Genomic DNA, 20,062 nt, shown 5'->3' on the forward strand with positions numbered 1-20,062 from the left:
AATGACTGGATAAGAGCGCTGTTAAATTACTAAAATGTCGTCTGTGTTGCAGCCGGAGGTGGATTTCTTTGGCCGAGCCCAAGGAGAACACACACACACACACACACACACACACACACACACACACACACACACACACACACACACACACACACACACACACACACACACTGGATACCATCTGTCCTAAACTACGACCTGTAGGTACGTACACACACACACACACTGGATACCATCTGTCCTAAACTACGACCTGTAGGTACGTACACACACACACACACACACACACACACACACACACACACACACACACACACACACACACACACACTGGATATCATCTGTCCTAAACTACGACCTGTAGGTACGTACACACACACAAACACACACTAGATATCATCTGTCCTAAACTACGACCTGTAGGTACACACACACACACTAGATATAATCTGTCCTAAACTACGACCTGTAGACAGACACACACACACACACACACACACACACACACACACACACACACACACACACACTATAGAACATCTGTCCTAAACTACGACCTGTAGGTACACACACACACTGGATATTATCTGTCCTAAACTACGACCTGTAGGTACGTACACACACACACACACACACACACACATACACACTAGATAGCATCTGTCCTAAACTACGACCTGTAGGTACACACACACACACACACACACACACACACACACACACTGGATACCATCTGTCCTAAACTACGACCTGTAGGTACCACACACACACACACACACACACACACACACACACACACACACACACACACACACACACACACACACACACACACACACACACACACTGGATTTTATCTGTCCTAAACTACGACCTGTAGGTACACACACACACACATACTGGATAATATCTGTCCTAAACTACGACCTGTAGGTACACACAAACACACACACACACACACACACACACACACACACTGGAAAGCATCTGTCCTAAACTACAACCTGTAGGTACACACACACACATAGTGGATTATATCTGTCCTAAACAATTCATTGTTCAGGAGTCTTATGGCTTGGGGGTAAAAACTGTTGAGAAGCCTTTTGGTCCTAGACTTGGCGCTCCGGTACCGCTTGTCGTGCGGTAGCAGAGAGAACAGTCTATGACTGGGGTGGCTGGGGTCTTTGACAATTTTTAGGGCCTTCCTCTGACACCGCCTGCTGTAGAGGTCCTGGATGGCAGGAAGCTTGGCTCCAGTGATGTACTGGGCCGTACGCACTACCCTCTGTAGCGCCTGCTGTAGAGGTCCTGGATGGCAGGAAGCTTGGCCCCAGTGATGTACTGGGCCGTACGCACTACCCTCTGTAGCGCCTTGCGGTCGGAGGCTGAGCAGTTTCCATACCGGGCGGTGATGCAGCCGGTCAGGATGCTCTCGATGGTGCAGCTGTAAAACTTTTTGATGATCTGGGGGCCCATGTCAAATCTTTTCAGTCTCCTGAGGGGGATTAGGTGTTGTCTTGCTTCACGACTGTCATGTTGTGCTTGGACCATGATAGTTTGTTGGTGATGTGGACACCGAGGAACTTGAAGCTCTCAACCTGCTCCACTACAGCCCCGTCGATGAGAATGGGGCGTGCTCGGTCCTCCTTTTCCTGTAGTCCACGATCAGCTCCTTTGTCTTGATCGCGTTGAGGGAGAGGTTGTTATTCTGGCACCACACTGCCAGGTCTCTGACCTCCTCCCTATAGGCTGTCTCATCGTTGTCGGTGATCAGACCTACCACTGTTGTCGTTGTCAGCAAGCTTAATGATGGTGTTGGAGTCGTGCCTGGCCATGCAGTCGTGGGTGAACAGGGAGTACAGGAGGGGACTGAGCACGCACCTCTGGGGAGCTCCAGTGTTGAGGATCAGCAGGGCAGATCTCTTGTTGCCTACCCATACCACCCGGGGGCGTCCCGTCAGGAAGTCCAGGATCCAGTTACAGAGGGAGGTGTTTAGTCCCAGGGTCCTTAGCTTAGTGATGAGCTTGGAGGGTACTATGGTGTTGAACGCTGAGCTGTAGTCAATGAATAGCATTCTCACATAGAAGTTCCTTTTGTCCAGGTGGGAAAGGCCAGTGTGGAGTGCAATAGAGATTGCATCATCTGTGGATCTGTTTGGGCGGTATGCAAATTGGAGTGGGTCTAGGGTTTCTGGGATAATGGTGTTGATGTGAGGCATTACCAGCCTTTCAAAGCACTTCATGGATACAGACGTGAGTGCTACGGGTCTGTAGTCATTTAGGCAGGTTACCTTCACTTCCTTGGGCACAGGGACTATGGTGGTCTGCTTGAAACATGTTGGTGTTACAGACTCAGTCAGGGAGAGGTTGAAAATGTCAGTGAAGACACTTGCCAGTTGGTCAGCGCATGCTCTGAGTACACGTCCTGGTAATCCATCTGGCCCCGCGGCTTTGTGAATGTTGACCTGTTTAAAGGTCTTGCTCACATCGGCTATCGTGAGCGTTTACCACACAGTCATCCAGAACAGCTGGTGCTGTCGTGCATGCTTCAGTGTTGCTTGCCTCGAAGCGAGCATAAATGGCATTTAGCTCGTCTGGTAGGGCTCGCGTCACTGGGCAGCTCGCGGGTGGGTTTCCCTTTGTAGTCCGTAATAGTTTGGTAGCCCTGCCACATCCGACGAGCGTCAGAGCCGGTGTAGTAGGATTCAATCTTAGTCCTGTATTGATGCTTTGCTTGTTTTAGAGTTCATCTGAGGGCATAGAGGGATTCTTAGAAGCGTCCGTATTAGTCTCCTGCTCCTTGAAAGCGGCAGCTCTAGGCTTTAGCTCGGTGCGGATGTTACCTGGAAAGCCGTGGCTTCTGGTGAATAACAGGAAGTGGTTAGTAACATGTTCCTGTGTGTCCAGGTGAACCCCCAGCTGGTCCTCTCCAGGGGGGGAGTTAGGTGGTGAATAACAGGAAGTGGGTAGTAAAATGTTTCCTGTTTGTCCAGGTAAACCCCCAGCTGGTCCTCTCCAGGGGGGAGTTAGGTGGTGAATAACAGGAAGTGGGTAGTAACGTGTTTCCTGTTTGTCCAGGTAAACCCCCAGCTGGTCCTCTCTGGGGGGGGTTAGGTGGTGAATAACAGGAAGTGGGTTGTAACGTGGTTCCTGTTTGTCCAGGTAAACCCCCAGCTGGTCCTCTCTGGGGGGGGGGTTAGGTGGTGAATAACAGGAAGTGGGTAGTAACGTGTTTCCTGTTTGTCCAGGTGAACCCCCAGCTGGTCCTCTCTGGGGGGGGGTTAGGTGGTGAATAACAGGAAGTGGGTAGTAATGTGTTTCCTGTTTGTCCAGGTAAACCCCCAGCTGGTCCTCTCTTGGGGGGGGTTAGGTGGTGAATAACAGGAAGTGGGTTGTAACGTGGTTCCTGTTTGTCCAGGTGAACCCTCAGCTGTTCAGCGACAGAGAGAAACAGCAGCTGGTCGATCTGATCGACACCATGATCTCCTACAACCTCTCGTACAGACAGGACAGAACGCCTGATGGACAATACGTCTACGTTCTGGAGCCGTGAGTAACACACACACACACACACACACACCTAAAGCACATATATACGTGTGTGTGTAGGCGCGTGGAGCAGGTGGTGTGTTTCCCAGGCTTGCCCCCCCGCAGACAGCTGACCTACCAGACCAAACAGACGATCAGCAGAGAGACGGACCAGGAGAGGATGAGGAGAGCAGAATCACTGATGCAGCTACGCAACCCGCACACGGTCAGTTACACACACACACACACAAACACACACACGGTCAGACACACACACGGTCAGTTACACACACACACACACACACACACGGTCAGACACACACACACACACGGTCAGACACACACACGGTCAGTTACACACACACACACACACACACGGTCAGACACACACACACACACGGTCAGACACACACACACACGGTCAGACACACACACACACACACACACATAGGGGGGTATCAGAGTATTAGATTATAGAGAATGGATCATGGTGTGTAGGGGGGTACCAGAGTGTTAGATTATAGAGAATGGATCATGGTGTGTAGGGGGGTACCAGAGTGTTAGATTATAGAGAATGGATCATGGTGTGTAGGGGGGTACCAGAGTGTTGGATTATTGAGAATGGATCATGGTGTGTAGGGGGGGTACCAGAGTGTTAGATTATAGAGAATGGATCATGGTGTGTAGGGGGGGTACCAGAGTGTTAGATTATAGAGAATGGATTGTAGGGGGGTACCAGAGTGTTAGATTATAGAGAATGGATCATGGTGTGTAGGGGGGGGGGTACCAGAGTGTTAGATTATAGAGAATGGATCATGGTGTGTAGGGGGGGTACCAGAGTGTTAGATTATAGAGAATGGATCATGGTGTGTAGGGGGGGTACCAGAGTGTTAGATTATAGAGAATGGATCATGGTGTGTAGGGATACCAGGGTGTTAGATTATAGAGAATGGATCATGGTGTGTAGGGGGGGTACCAGAGTGTGGATTCAAATCATGTTTTTTCTGTCTGTCTGTCTGTCTGTCTGTCTGTCTGTCTGTCTGTCTGTCTGTCTGTCTGTCTGTCTGTCTGTCTGTCTGTCTGTCTGTCTGTCTGTCTGTCTGTCTGTCTGTCTGTCTGTCTGTCTCAGGAGGAGAAGGTGAAGCAGCCTAAGGTGGTGACGACGTCGTCAGTCAGGAACCACCAGCAGAGGCTGGAGAACATCCTGAGGAACACTGTAGTCGAGATCAGGGTGAGAACACACGGTATTCACACACCCACGGTATTCACACACCCACGGTATTCACACACCCACACGGTATTCACACACACACACACACACAGTATTCACACACCTTTATTTGGAAAGGGGTGGATCTGATCCTAGATCAATACAACAGGTGTAGACCTTACAGTGAAATGCTGATTTACAGGCCCTAACCAAGAATGCAGGTTTTTTTCAATCCTGATAAGTATACAAGTAACAAGTAAGTAATAAAGAGCAGCAGTAAAATAACAATAGCGAGGCTATATACAGGGGGTACCGGTACAGAGTCAATGTGGAGGCTATATACAGGGGGTACCGGTACAGAGTCAATGTGGAGGCTATATACAGGGGGTACCGGTACAGAGTCAATGTGGAGGCTATATACAGGGGGTACCGGTACAGAGTCAATGTGGAGGCTATATACAGGTGGCACAGGTTAGTTGAGGTAATATGTACATGTAGGTAGAGTTATTAAAGTGACTATGCAAAAGATAATAACAACAGAGAGTAGCAGCAGTGTGGGGGGAGGGAACAATGCAAATAGTTTGGGGTAGTCTTTTGATTAGATGTTCAGGAGTCTGATGGCTTGGGGGGGTAGAAGCTGTTCAGGAGTCTGATGGCTTGGGGGGTAGAAGCTGTTCAGGAGTCTGGTGGCTTGGGGGGGGGTAGAAGCTGTTCAGGAGTCTGATGGCTTGGGGGGTGTTCAGGATTCTGATGGCTTGGGGGGGTAGAAGCTGTTCAGGAGTCTGATGGCTTGGGGGGTAGAAGCTGTTCAGGAGTCTGGTGGCTTGGGGAGGGTAGAAGCTGTTCAGGAGTCTGGTGGCTTGGGGGGGGGTAGAAGCTGTTCAGGAGTCTGATGCCTTGGGGGGTGTTCAGGAGTCTGATGGCTTGGGGGGGTAGAAGCTGTTCAGGAGTCTGGTGGCTTGGGGGGGTAGAAGCTGTTCAGGAGTCTGGTGGCTTGGGGGGGTAGAAGCTGTTCAGGAGTCTGGTGGCTTGGGGGGGTAGAAGCTGTTCTTTGAATACAGCAAATCAGTCACTCACTCAGACAGTCAGTCACTCACTGTCACTCACTGTCACTGTCAGTCACTGTCAGTCACTGTCACTGTCTGTCACTGTCACTGTCAGTCTGTCACTGTCAGTCTGTCACTGTCAGTCTGTCACTGTCAGTCACTGTCTGTCACTGTCAGTCTGTCTGTCACTGTCACTGTCTGTCACTGTCACTGTCTGTCACTGTCAGTCACTCACTGTCACTGTCAGTCACTCTCTGTCACTGTCAGTCACTCTCTGTCACTGTCAGTCACTCACTGTCACTGTCAGTCACTCACTGTCACTGTCAGTCACTCACTGTCACTGTCAGTCACTCACTCACTGTCAGTCACTCACTGTCACTGTCAGTCACCTACTGTCACTGTCAGTCAGTCACTGTCACTGTCAGTCACTGTCAGTCACTCACTGTCACTGTCAGTCACTCACTGTCACTGTCAGTCACTCACTGTCACTGTCAGTCACTCACTGTCACTGTCAGTCACTCAGACAGTCAGACTGTGCGACAGGCAGATACTCAGACAGTCAGTCAGACAGTGAGTCAGTCAGTCACTCACAGTCAGTCACTCTGTCAGTCACTCTGTCAGTCAGTCAGACAATATTTGGTGTTTTACGTAATTATCTCTGTACCTCTTTCTCTCTCTCTCTCCAGTTTATCTCCATCTGTCTCCCTCTCTCTCTCTCTCTCCAGTATCTCTCCATCTAGCCTTCACCCCAATGCTCTTATCTATTTGTTTTTAACTTCTCACTTGATTAATAAAGATCCATAAAGATGAAATAAAGATAAATATTTAAGAAATATTTCTGAAATGTGCACTGGTTCTCTTCCTCGTGGATTTAACAGAATGGAGTGGTGTTAATGTGGTATATCTAGGAGGACAAAGCTAATCTCAAGGAAGGAGAGAATCACGACAGGGAGGGAGAGAGAGAGGGAGAGAGAGAGAGGGAGGGAGGGAGGGAGAGACTGAGAGAAAGATGGAGGGATGCAGAGAGACGGAGGGAGGGAGAGACGGAGGGAGGGAGAGACTGAGGGAGGAATGGAGGGAGAGAGGGATGGAGGAGAGAGAGAGAGGGATGGAGGAGAGAGAGAGAGAGATGGAGGGGGAGAGAGAGGGATGGAGAGGGAGGGAGAGACTGAGAGAAAGATGGAGGGATGGAGAGAGAGGGTGATGAGCCCAGATCCCAGGAGCTCTAAAACCAGGTTAATGACAGATGGTGTGTATTAGACTGAAACCAGGTTAATGGTGTGTATTAGACTCTGAAACCAGGTTAATGGTGTGTATTAGACTCTGAAACCAGGTTAATGAAACCAGGTTAATGACAGATACTGTGTATTAGACTCTGAAACCAGGTTAATGACAGGTGGTGTGTATTAGACTCTGAAACCAGGTTAATGACAGATACTGTGTATTAGACTGTGAAACCAGGTTAATGACAGATGGTGTGTATTAGACTCTGAAACCAGGTTAAAAACAGATGGTGTGTATTAGACTCTGAAACCAGGTTAATGGTGTCTATTAGACTCTGAAACCAGGTTAATGGTGTGTATTAGACTCTGAAACCAGGTTAATGACAGATGGTGTGTATTAGACTCTGAAACCAGGTTAATAACAGATGGTGTGTATTAGACTCTGAAACCAGGTTAATGGTGTGTATTAGACTCTGAAACCAGGTTGATGGTGTGTATTAGACTCTGAAACCAGGTTAATGGTGTGTATTAGACTCTGAAACCAGGTTAATGACAGATGGTGTGTATTAGACTCTGAAACCAGGTTAATGACAGATGGTGTGTATTAGACTCTGAAACCAGGTTAATGACTGGATAAGAGCGCTGTTAAATTACTAAAATGTCGTCTGTGTTGCAGCCGGAGGTGGATTTCTTTGGCCGAGCCGTCGCCCCCAAGGAGAAACCACAGGTGGTCTCTGCTACAGGTAACATTACATTTAACGTAGCATCTCTGCTACAGGTAACAGTACATTTAACGTAGCATCTCTGGTTCAGGTGACAATACATTTAATGTAGCATCTCTGCTACAGGTGACAATACATTTAACGTAGCATCTCTGCTACAGGTAACATTACATTTAACGTAGCATCTCTGCTACAGGTAACAATACATTTAACGTAGCATCTCTGCTACAGGTAACAATACATTTAACGTAGCATCTCTGCTACAGGTAACAATACATTTAACGTAGCATCTCTGCTACAGGTAACAATACATTTAACGTAGCATCTCTGCTACAGGTAACAATACATTTAACGTAGCATCTCTGCTACAGGTAACATTACATTTAACGTAGCATCTGTGATTCAGGTAACAATACATTTAACGTAGCATCTCTGCTACAGGTAACATTACATTTATTGTATTGTTACCTGCAATCAATCCCCCATTGCTGACTATAAATGATCTATAACTTGGCTAATAACTCACTAACTAGCAAAGGATATTAACAATATGCACACGTGGCTAAATGCAGCTCTTGATTTGATCTCAAAACAGGTGCACCTACTCACGACCGCTCATGCTGTAAACACAGTCCAGCGCATCTACTCACGACCGCTCATGCTGTAAACACAGTCCAGCGCATCTACTCACGACCGCTCATGCTGTAAACACAGTCCAGTGCATCTACTCACAACCGCTCATGCTGTAAACACAGTCCAGCGCATCTACTCACGACCGCTCATGCTGTAAACACAGTCCAGTGCATCTATTGACGACCGCTCATGCTGTAAACACAGTCCAGTTCATCTATTCACGACCGCTCATGCTGTAAACACAGTCCAGTTCAAAGTGAATGGCACAGATCCATATATGGCAATGGTCTATTTGCATATAGGCCTACTGCAGCTCTGATTGGTTATGGCGCACCGGTCTGTGTACGAGCTGAGTAGTGCGTGTCAATGCAATAGAATCCTACTCCGATGCGTTCTGCCTACAACAAACTCTCTTGCGTAGTTCGTTTTGTTTCGGTATGTTGCATTGAAAGTGTCTAATATCGTGTTGATTCGATCACAACAGCCACAGTAAAGGGACACGTTTATAGTGTTAACAAGAGAAAACTCTAGAACGGCGGTAATGGTTCACGATTACTTTTTGGGTCCAAACACAAGCCGAGATCTACCCGCTCAGATAATTTTTTTTTAAATGGCTTTAAAAAAAAATGTAAGCCTATACAACAACCAGTTGATGGACTAGGAATGTCTTGGAGATGGACGTGACCACTCTGCTTTAGGAAGGTCAGGCTGGTTCTTCTCTTCTGGGGGATGATATTACTGTCTCAGTCCCCGGGGGAGGGAGACACGGGGCAGTCTGGGGGCTGATATTACTGTCTCAGTCCCCGGGGGGGGGGAGACACGGGGCAGTCTGGGGGCTGATGAGGGAACATTGTTCATATGTCTGTATCTGTGTGTGTTTTACCATAAACTGTCTCTCTCTCCGTCTGTCACTAGGGGAGGTGTGTGTGGAGGTTGCCATGGGGACAGCGGTTGGCAACAGTGACGTGTGGTTCCGTTTCAACGAGGGCGTGTCCAACGCCGTGCGACGCAACGTCTACATCAGAGAACTGCTATAACACACACACACGTTAGAATGTTAGTATGTAAATGACCACGAGTCAATCTGTCAAACAACCTCTTTATTATGTTTGAATGACAGTGGAAACAGCCAATAAAAACATTTGTATTCTGATTGACAGTGGGGTAAAAAGCCAATAAAAAGTGTGATTTTAGTTAACAACAAACTTCTATCTGGTTCTTTTAACAAAGGAAGGGAGCTACTTTCAATGCAGGACATTCTGCTCACAGAAAGGAAGGGGACTACTTTCAATGCAGGACATGCTGCTCATAGGAAGGAAGGGGACTACTTTCAATGCAGGACATGCTGCTCACAGGAAGGAAGGGGACTACTTTCAATGCAGGACATGCTGCTCATAGGAAGGAAGGGGACTACTTTCAATGTAGGACATTCTGCTCACAGGAAGGAAGGGGACTACTTTCAATGCAGGACATTCTGCTCACAGGAAGGAAGGGGACTACTTTCAACTAAAACCATAGACATGGATGTACAAATAAATAGGACGGGATAACTTGGTGTGTGTGTGTGTGTGTGTGTGTGTGTGTGTGTGTGTGTGTGTGTGTGTGTGTGTGTGTGTGTGTGTGTGTGTGTGTGTGTGTGTGTGTGTGTGTGTGTGTGTGTGTGTGTGTGTGTGTGTGTGTGTGTGTGTGTGTGTGTGTGTGTGTGTGTGTGTGTGTGTGTGTGTGTGTGTGTGTGTGTGTGTGTGTGTGTCTCAGTGTTGTGTGTATCCGTGTGTGCGTCCGTTAGAGGATCACACATTTGCCTTTCTCCACCCAGGGGTTGGCCCTCATCAGCTCTGGGTTCAGGAACGGGTCGTCACACACACACCCCTCGATCCATTTCACCAGCCTGCCGAGAGAAAACACACACACACACACCCCGTTAGACCACACCCCTCGATCCACTGGGATTCAATCCGATCTCAGGTTGAGGTTCTAGGTGTTTTTTAAAGGTTCTGATTGGGCCGACATCGTTTACCGTGAATAGGATCTCCCCGAACGCGGAAACATTTGCCTTTAAAAACCCACGATGGGTTTGAATCCCGGACTTAGGCAAGGTTGCTAGACTGAATCCCGGACTTAGACAAGGTTGCTAGATTGAATACCGGACGTCGACAAGGTTGCTAGATTGAATCCCGGACGTCGACAAGGTTGCTAGATTGAATCCCGGACGTCGACAAGGTTGCTAGATTGAATCCCGGACTTAGACAAGGTTGCTAGTTTGAATCCCGGACTTAGACAAGGTTGCTAGATTGAATCCCGGACGTCGACAAGGTTGCTAGTTTGAATCCCGGACGTCGACAAGGTTGCTAGTTTGAATCCCGGGCGTAGACAAGGTTGCTAGATTGAATCCTAAATGAGAATTAGTTTTTACAACCTGACCCAACAATCCAAACTATTCACAACTATTGTTTCTGCCTGAACAGCTTTAAATATGTCAACCAAAGTGCAACAGCCTAGTGGTTAGAGCACCGGGCCGGTCAACGAAAGGTCGCTGGTTTGAATACCGGAGCAGAACAAGCTGAACAATCTGTTGATGTGACCTTGAGCAAGGCATTTAAACCCATAATGATTTCCAGGGAGGGACATGCAACTGTGGCTGACCCTGTAAAACAACACATTACACTGCACCTATCATACTACTATGGATGACCCTGTAAAACAACACCTGTCATAATACTGGGGGTAGAGACCAGAAGGACACTGGGGGTAGAGACCAGAAGGACACGGGGGGTAGAGACCTGAAGGACTCTGGGGGTAGAGACCTGAAGGACCCTGGGGGTAGAGACCAGAAGGACACGGGGGTAGAGACCAGAAGGACACGGGGGTAGAGACCAGAAGGACACGGGGGGTAGAGACCAGAAGGACACGGGGGGTAGAGACCAGAAGGACACGGGAGGGTAGAGACCAGAAGGACACGGGAGGGTAGAGACCAGAAGGACACGGGGGGGTAGAGACCAGAAGGACACGGGAGGGTAGAGACCAGAAGGACACGGGGAGGTAGAGACCAGAAGGACACGGGGGGGGTAGAGACCAGAAGGACACGGGGGGTAGAGACCAGAAGGACACGGGGGTAGAGACCAGAAGGACACGGGGGTAGAGACCAGAAGGACACGGGGGTAGAGACCAGAAGGACACGGGGGCAGAGACCAGAAGGACACTACCTACTCAGTAACAGTGATGGAGGATTTCTCTCTGTTGATGGCCAGCTGGTACTGAAGACTCTCCACCTCTCTCTTCATCTGGGGAAGGTCCAGGTCCTCCATCTGCTCACATTACATTATACACACGTTACATAATACACACGTTACATAATACACACGTTACATTATACACACGTTACATAATGCACACGTTATATAATACACACGTTACATAATGCACACGTTACATAATGCACACGTTACATAATACACACGTTACATTATACACACATTACATAAATACAGACTACACTCTGCTACCAGTCTACACTCTGCTACCAGTCTACACTCTGCTACCAGACATCTATACAGTCTACACTCTGCTACCAGACATATCTATACAGTTTACACTCTGCTACCAGTCATGTCTATACAGTCTACACTCTGCTACCAGACATATCTATACAGTTTACACTCTGCTACCAGTCATATCTATACAGTCTACACTCTGCTACTATACAGTCTACACTCTGCTACCAGACATATCTATACAGTCTACACTCTGCTACCAGTCATGTCTATACAGTCTACACTCTGCTACCAGACATGTCTACACAGTGTAAACTCTGCTACCAGACATATCTTTCCAGTCTACACTCTGCTACTATACAGTCTACACTCTGCTACCAGACAAATCTATACAGTCTACACTCTGCTACCAGACATATCTATACAGTCTACACTCTGTTACCAGGCATATCTATACAGTCTACACTCTGCTACCAGACAAATCTATACAGTCTACACTCTGCTACCAGACATGTCTATACTCTGCTTCCAGACATATCTATACAGTCTACACTCTGCTACCAGACATATCTATACAGCCTACACTCTGCTACCAGACATATCTATACAGTCTACACTCTGCTACCAGTCATATCTATACAGTCTACTCTCTGATACCAGACATATCTATACAGACTACACTCTGCTACCAGACATATCTATACAGACTACACTCTGCTACCAGACATATCTATACAGTCTACACTCTGCTACCAGACATGTCTACACAGTCTAAACTCTGCTACCAGACATATCTATACAGTCTACACTCTGCTACTATACAGTCTACACTCTGCTACCAGACAAATCTATACAGTCTACACTCTGCTACCAGTCTACACTCTGCTACCAGACATATCTATACAGTCTACACTCTGCTACCAGATATATCTATACAGTCTACACTCTGCTACCAGACATGTCTACACAGTGTAAACTCTGCTACCAGACATATCTATACAGTCTACACTCTGCTACTATACAGTCTACACTCTGCTACCAGACAAATCTATACATTCTACACTCTGCTACCAGACATATCTATACAGTCTACACTCTGCTACCAGACATATCTATACAGACTACACTCTGCTACCAGACATATCTATACAGTCTACACTCTGCTACCAGTCTACACTCTGCTACCAGACATATCTATACAGACTACACTCTGCTACCAGACATGTCTACACAGTCTAAACTCTGCTACCAGACATATCTATACAGTCTACACTCTGCTACTATACAGTCTACACTCTGCTACCAGACAAATCTATACAGTCTACACTCTGCTACCAGTCTACACTCTGCTACCAGACATATCTATACAGTCTACACTCTGCTACCAGATATATCTATACAGTCTACACTCTGCTACCAGACATGTCTACACAGTGTAAACTCTGCTACCAGACATATCTATACAGTCTACACTCTGCTACTATACAGTCTACACTCTGCTACCAGACAAATCTATACATTCTACACTCTGCTACCAGACATATCTATACAGTCTACACTCTGCTACCAGACATATCTATACAGTCTACACTCTGCTACCTGACATATCTATACAGTCTACACTCTGTTACCAGACATATCTATACAGTCTACACTCTGCTACCAGACATATCTATACAGTCTATACTCTGCTACCAGTCTACACTCTGCTACCAGACATGTCTATACTCTGCTTCCAGACATATCTATACAGTCTACACTCTGCTACCAGACATATCTATACAGCCTACACTCTGCTACCAGACATATCTATACAGTCTACACTCTGCTACCAGTCATATCTATACAGTCTACTCTCTGATACCAGACATATCTATACAGACTACACTCTGCTACCAGACATATCTATACAGACTACACTCTGCTACCAGACATATCTATACAGTCTACACTCTGCTACCAGACATGTCTACACAGTCTAAACTCTGCTACCAGACATATCTATACAGTCTACACTCTGCTACTATACAGTCTACACTCTGCTACCAGACAAATCTATACAGTCTACACTCTGCTACCAGTCTACACTCTGCTACCAGACATATCTATACAGTCTACACTCTGCTACCAGATATATCTATACAGTCTACACTCTGCTACCAGACATGTCTACACAGTGTAAACTCTGCTACCAGACATATCTATACAGTCTACACTCTGCTACTATACAGTCTACACTCTGCTACCAGACAAATCTATACATTCTACACTCTGCTACCAGACATATCTATACAGTCTACACTCTGCTACCAGACATATCTATACAGTCTACACTCTGCTACCTGACATATCTATACAGTCTACACTCTGTTACCAGACATATCTATACAGTCTACACTCTGCTACCAGACATATCTATACAGTCTATACTCTGCTACCAGTCTACACTCTGCTACCAGACATGTCTATACTCTGCTTCCAGACATATCTATACAGTCTACACTCTGCTACCAGACATATCTATACAGCCTACACTCTGCTACCAGACATATCTATACAGTCTACACTCTGCTACCTGTCATATCTATACAGTCTACTCTCTGATACCAGACATATCTATACAGACTACACTCTGCTATCAGTCTACACTCTGCTACCAGACTACACTCTGCTACCAGACATATCTATACAGACTACACTCTGCTACCAGACATATCTATACAGTCTACACTCTGCTACCAGTCTACACTCTGCTACCAGACATATCTATACAGACTACACTCTGCTACCAGACATGTCTACACAGTCTAAACTCTGCTACCAGACATATCTATACAGTCTACACTCTGCTACTATACAGTCTACACTCTGCTACCAGACAAATCTATACAGTCTACACTCTGCTACCAGACATATCTATACAGTCTACACTCTGCTACCAGTCTACACTCTGCTACCAGACATATCTATACAGTCTACACTCTGCTACCAGATATATCTATACAGTCTACACTCTGCTACCAGTCATGTCTATACAGTCTACACTCTGCTACCAGACATGTCTACACAGTCTAAACTCTGCTACCAGACATATATATATACAATCTACACTCTGCTACCAGACATATCTATACAGTCTACACGCTGCTACTATACAGTCTACACTCTGCTACCAGTCTGCACTCTGCTACCAGACATATCTTTCCAGTCTACACTCTGCTACTATACAGTCTACACTCTGCTACCAGACAAATCTATACAGTCTACACTCTGCTACCAGTCTACACTCTGCGACCAGACATATCTATACAGACTACACTCTGCTACCAGACATATCTATACAGTCTACACTCTGCTACCAGACATATCTATACAGACTACACTCTGCTACCAGACATATCTATACAGTCTACACTCTGCTACCAGACATATCTATACAGACTACACTCTGCTACCAGACATATCTATACAGTCTACACTCTGCTACCAGACATATCTATACAGTCTACACTCTGCTACCAGACATATCTATACAGACTACACTCTGCTACCAGACATATCTATACAGTCTACACTCTGCTACCAGACATATCTATACAGTCTACACTCTGCTACCAGACATATCTATACACAGTCTCCTATATGACCAGAACGTACGTGTGTTGTGTGTTTGTGTGTGTGTGTGTGTGTGTGTGTGTGTGTGTGTGTGTGTGTGTGTGTGTGTGTGTGTGTGTGTGTGTGTGTGTGTGTGTGTGTGTGTGTGTGTGTGTGTGTGACTGATGAAACTGGGTCATGTGCCTTTATTTAGGTCATTTAGCTGAGCAACAGTAACAGATATATTATATATATTATTATATATTACAGATATTTATTATATTATTATATATTACTGATTTATATTATATTATTATATAGCTCAGATAGGATCATATATACATAGACACTCAATACGAATACAGTATACTTCTGATTTAAAATGTGGTTATATATTTATAGAAGTCTATGATTGTGTTTATATATATATATATATATTATATATATATATAATTGTTTTATAGTGTGAAATGATTATTATAGACGTCACTGATTCTCTGTTCTCCCCGGTCTCCGCGCTCATCATCACAAACGGCCGTTTCACGGAAGGAAAAACACGTCGTTTCTGTCGTTCAGTTCCGGTAAATCCCCCGGTTTTGAGAACACAACGTTAAATCCCTAACCCAAAACCGGTTTTTATACAGAGAAGATAACAGATAACGTTTAATTTTTAACGTCGAGACAAAACCAGAGAGCTGTTACCGTGATGCAGCTGCTGTCCTCCGTCTGTTTTTTCATCTGCCCTATTTTTTATTTATTAAATAAACCGATAATCTCATCCTGCCCGGGAAAATAAAAACACATTATCTCGATCAAACAAAGAAAAAGACAGCACACCGTTAAACCCTGGGTGTTTATCTAGAGAATAGAAACGGCATCTATATCCAGAGATGTTATTATGCTGATATAATACACGTTATTAAACGGTATAAACGTTACCCGGGTGTTTATCTAGAGAATAGAAACGGCATCTATATCCAGAGATGTTATTATGCTGATATAATACACGCTATTAAACGGTATAAATGTTACCCGGGTATTTATCTAGAGAATAGAAACGGCATCTATATCCAGAGATGTCATTATGCTGATATAATACACGTTATTAAACGGTATAAACGTTACCCGGGTGTTTTTCTAGAGAATAGAAACGGCATCTATATCCAGAGATGTTATTATGCTGATATAATACACGTTATTAAACGGTATAAACGTTACCCGGTTGTTTATCTAGAGAATAGAAACGGCATCTATATCCAGAGATGTCATTATGCTGATATAATACACGTTATTAAACGGTATAAACGTTACCCGGGTGTTTATCTAGAGAATAGAAATGGCATCTATATCCAGAGATGTTATTATGCTGATATAATACACGTTATTAAACGGTATAAACGTTACCCGGTGCTCTATTAGCCTAAAAGCGTTTCTCCTTATGAATGTTGTTCTGAAGGCAGCACCGCCATAAAGTCATCAAATCTGATTTAAAACTATAACCCCTTAACCACTGTTAACCCTAATGCCCTAACCTTAACCACTGTTAACCCTAATACCCTAACCTTAACCACTGTTAACCCTAATGCCCTAACCTTAACCACTGTTAACCATAATGCCCTAACCTTAACCACTGTTAACCCTAATGCCTAACCTTAACCACTGTTAACCCTAATGCCCTAACCTTAACCACTGTTAACCCTAATGGCCTAACCTTAACCACTGTTAACCCTAATGCCCTACCCTTAACCACTGTTAACCCTAAAGCCTTAACCTTAACCATTGTTAACCCTAATGCCTTAACCTTAACCACTGTTAACCCTAATGCCCTAACCTTAACCACTGTTAACCCTAATGCCCTAACGTTAACCACTGTTAACCCTAATGCCTTTTACCTTATATTAAAAGACTAAAAAAAAGATGTAGACGGTATAGACGGTATAAACTGGGGCCTATCTAACGGGGATTTATTTACATAATGTAGACGGTATAGACGGTATAAACTGGGGCCTATCTAACGGGGATTTATTTACATGATGTAGATGGTATAGACGGTATAAACTGGGGCCTATCTAACGGAGATTAATTTACATGATGTAGACGGTATACACGGTATAAACTGGGGCCTATCTAACGGAGATTTATTTACATGATGTAGACGGTATAGACGATGACAGACCGGATGATGATGCTACTACACTATTAACAGATTCATCACGGAAGGAGGACGGGGGTTTCTTACCGTTTTACCGGAGACCTGGTGCTTCTGGTCGTGAGGTTCTGACCCAGATGAGCTGTAGCCCTGGGTTTAGCCGATGTTCCCAGACAGACAACACGCGATTTACACCCCCCTTTCCTTTCCCAAAACTAACGAAAATGGTACAAGTGGAGGCCTCGAGCTCTAACGGGGAATTGGCGGTGGTTAGAGTGGAAAAAATCAGGAAACGCTCGAGCAGCTCCCGGTAGACAGGACCGACTACAGCGCAAGAGAGAGAGATCAATCCGCTTCTATCGTCTGCCTGTGGAACTGCCTCTCTCCCTCTCTCCCTCTCTCCACCTGTCTTCTGTCAGACTCTCCCTCTCTCCTCCTGTCTTCTGTCAGACTCTCCCTCTCTCCTCCTGTCTTCTATCAGACGCTCCCTCTCTCCCTCTCTCCTCCTGTCTTCTGTCAGACACTCCCTCTCTCCCTCTCTCCTCCTGTTTTCTATCAGACTCTCCCTCTCTCCCTCTCTCCTCCTGTCTTCTATCAGATACTCCCTCTCTCCCTCTCTCCTCCTGTCTTCTATCAGACTCTCCCTCTCTCCTCCTGTCTTCTATCAGACTCTCCCTCTCTCCCTCTCTCCTCCTGTCTTCTATCAGACACTCCCTCTCTCCTCCTGTCTTCTATCAGACACTCCCTCTCTCCCTCTCTCCCTCTCTCCTCCTGTCTTCTATCAGACACTCCCTCTCTCCCTCTCTCCTCCTGTCTTCTATCAGACACTCCCTCTCTCCCTCTCTCCTCCTGTCTTCTATCAGACGCTCCCTCTCTCCTCCTGTCTGCTGTCAGACGCTCCCTCTCTCCCTCTCTCCTCCTGTCTTCTATCAGACGCTCCCTCTCTCCCTCTCTCCTCCTGTCTTCTATCAGACACTCCCTCTCTCCTCCTGTCTTCTATCAGACACTCCCTCTCTCCTTCTCTCCTCCTGTCTTCTATCAGACACTCCCTCTCTCCCTCTCTCCTCCTGTCTTCTATCAGACACTCCCTCTCTCCCTCTCTCCTCCTGTCTTCTATCAGACTCTCCCTCTCTCCTCCTGTCTTCTATCAGACACTCCCTCTCTCCCTCTCTCCTCCTGTCTTCTATCAGACACTCCCTCTCTCCCTCTCTCCTCCTGTCTTCTATCAGACACTCCCTCTCTCACTCTCTCCTCCTGTCTTCTATCAGACTCTCCCTCTCTCCCTCTCTCCTCCTGTCTCCTATCAGATACTCCCTCTCTCCCTCTCTCCTCCTGTCTTATCAGACTCTCCCTCTCTCCCTCTCTCCTCCTGTCTTCTATCAGACACTCCCTCTCTCCCTCTCTCCTCCTGTCTTCTATCAGACACTCCCTCTCTCCCTCTCTCCTCCTGTCTTCTATCAGACACTCCCTCTCTCCCTCTCTCCTCCTGTCTTCTATCAGACGCTCCCTCTCTCCTCCTGTCTGCTGTCAGACGCTCCCTCTCTCCCTCTGTCTGCTGTCAGACACTCCCTCTCTCCCTCTCTCCTCCTGTCTTCTATCAGACGCTCCCTCTCTCCCTCTCTCCTCCTGTCTTCTATCAGACACTCCCTCTCTCCTCCTGTCTTCTGTCAGACACTCCCTCTCTCCCTCTCTCCTCCTGTCTTCTATCAGACTCTCCCTCTCTCCCTCTCTCCTCCTGTCTTCTATCAGACACTCCCTCTCTCCTTCTCTCCTCCTGTCTTCTATCAGACACTCCCTCTCTCCCTCTCTCCTCCTGTCTTCTATCAGACACTCCCTCTCTCCCTCTCTCCTCCTGTCTTCTATCAGACTCTCCCTCTCTCCTCCTGTCTTCTATCAGACACTCCCTCTCTCCCTCTCTCCTCCTGTCTTCTATCAGACACTCCCTCTCTCCTCCTGTCTTCTATCAGACACTCCCTCTCTCCTCCTGTCTTCTATCAGACACTCCCTCTCTCCTCCTGTCTTCTATCAGACACTCCCTCTCTCCTCCTGTCTTCTATCAGACACTCCCTCTCTCCCTCTCTCCTCCTGTCTTCTATCAGACTCTCCCTCTCTCCTCCTGTCTTCTATCAGACACTCCCTCTCTCCTCCTGTATTCTATCAGACACTCCCTCTCTCACTCTCTCCTCCTGTCTTCTATCAGACACTCCCTCTCTCCTCCTGTCTTCTATTAGACTCTCCCTCTCTCCCTCTCTCCTCCTGTCTTCTATCAGACACTCCCTCTTTCCCCGGGAGAGATCAGTGGCGCCGCTATGTTTGGTAGTCAAAGGAGGAGGGAGGGAGAGAGAGAGAGAGAGAGAGAGAGAGCACCTGTATGGAAATCCCATCAGGCAAATGAAACGGACTGGCTGGAGTTCAGTCTAACCTGAACAGGCTGGTCTGAGAGACAGACTCTAACCCCGTAATGAC

The 20,062-nt window shown here is 46.4% G+C and overlaps 2 protein-coding genes across 3 annotated transcripts in view; one reads left to right on the plus strand and one right to left on the minus strand.

The window, feature by feature from the left end:
* Nucleotides 1–9,444, plus strand: part of LOC106591468 (chromosome transmission fidelity protein 18 homolog) — a 51,092-nt gene extending 41,648 nt beyond the window's left edge. Inside the window, exons 15-20 of the mRNA XM_045688716.1 lie at nt 365–419; nt 3,419–3,549; nt 3,610–3,754; nt 4,658–4,759; nt 7,684–7,750; nt 9,278–9,444. Coding sequence (XP_045544672.1) covers nt 365–419; nt 3,419–3,549; nt 3,610–3,754; nt 4,658–4,759; nt 7,684–7,750; nt 9,278–9,399 — 622 coding nt within the window. The 3' untranslated portion in view covers nt 9,400–9,444. The remainder of the gene's footprint in view (nt 1–364; nt 420–3,418; nt 3,550–3,609; nt 3,755–4,657; nt 4,760–7,683; nt 7,751–9,277) is intronic.
* Nucleotides 9,445–9,447: 3 nt separating this feature from the next.
* Nucleotides 9,448–18,092, minus strand: LOC106586032 (guanine nucleotide-binding protein G(I)/G(S)/G(O) subunit gamma-13-like). Of its 2 annotated transcripts, none has more exons than XM_014172828.2 (3): nt 17,687–18,092; nt 11,570–11,667; nt 9,448–10,250 (listed from the first exon to the last, which is right to left on the minus strand). In XM_014172828.2, exons 2-3 carry the CDS (start codon nt 11,665–11,667, stop codon nt 10,145–10,147), a joined length of 204 nt encoding a protein of 67 aa, XP_014028303.1. In that variant the 5' UTR covers nt 17,687–18,092; the 3' UTR covers nt 9,448–10,144. The 2 variants fall into 2 exon arrangements, with proteins under 2 accessions (XP_014028303.1, XP_014028302.1); XM_014172827.2 differs by lacking the exon at nt 17,687–18,092 and adding an exon at nt 16,150–16,236.
* Nucleotides 18,093–20,062: the final 1,970 nt, after the last annotated feature.

Source organism: Salmo salar, chromosome ssa10, assembly GCF_905237065.1.
Source record: "Salmo salar chromosome ssa10, Ssal_v3.1, whole genome shotgun sequence".
In the NCBI taxonomy this organism is placed as follows: Eukaryota; Metazoa; Chordata; class Actinopteri; order Salmoniformes; family Salmonidae; genus Salmo; species Salmo salar.

Coding starts and splice junctions, on each gene's coding strand:
- LOC106586032 (XM_014172827.2), bottom strand. CDS start 16,185: ATGAAAAAACAGACGGAGGACAGCAGCTGCATCACG. Junction 11,668..16,149: donor AGGACAGCAGCTGCATCACG/GTAACAGCTCTC, acceptor TAATGTGAGCAG/ATGGAGGACCTGGACCTTCC. Junction 10,251..11,569: donor TCCTCCATCACTGTTACTGA/GTAGGTAGTGTC, acceptor TTCTCTCGGCAG/GCTGGTGAAATGGATCGAGG.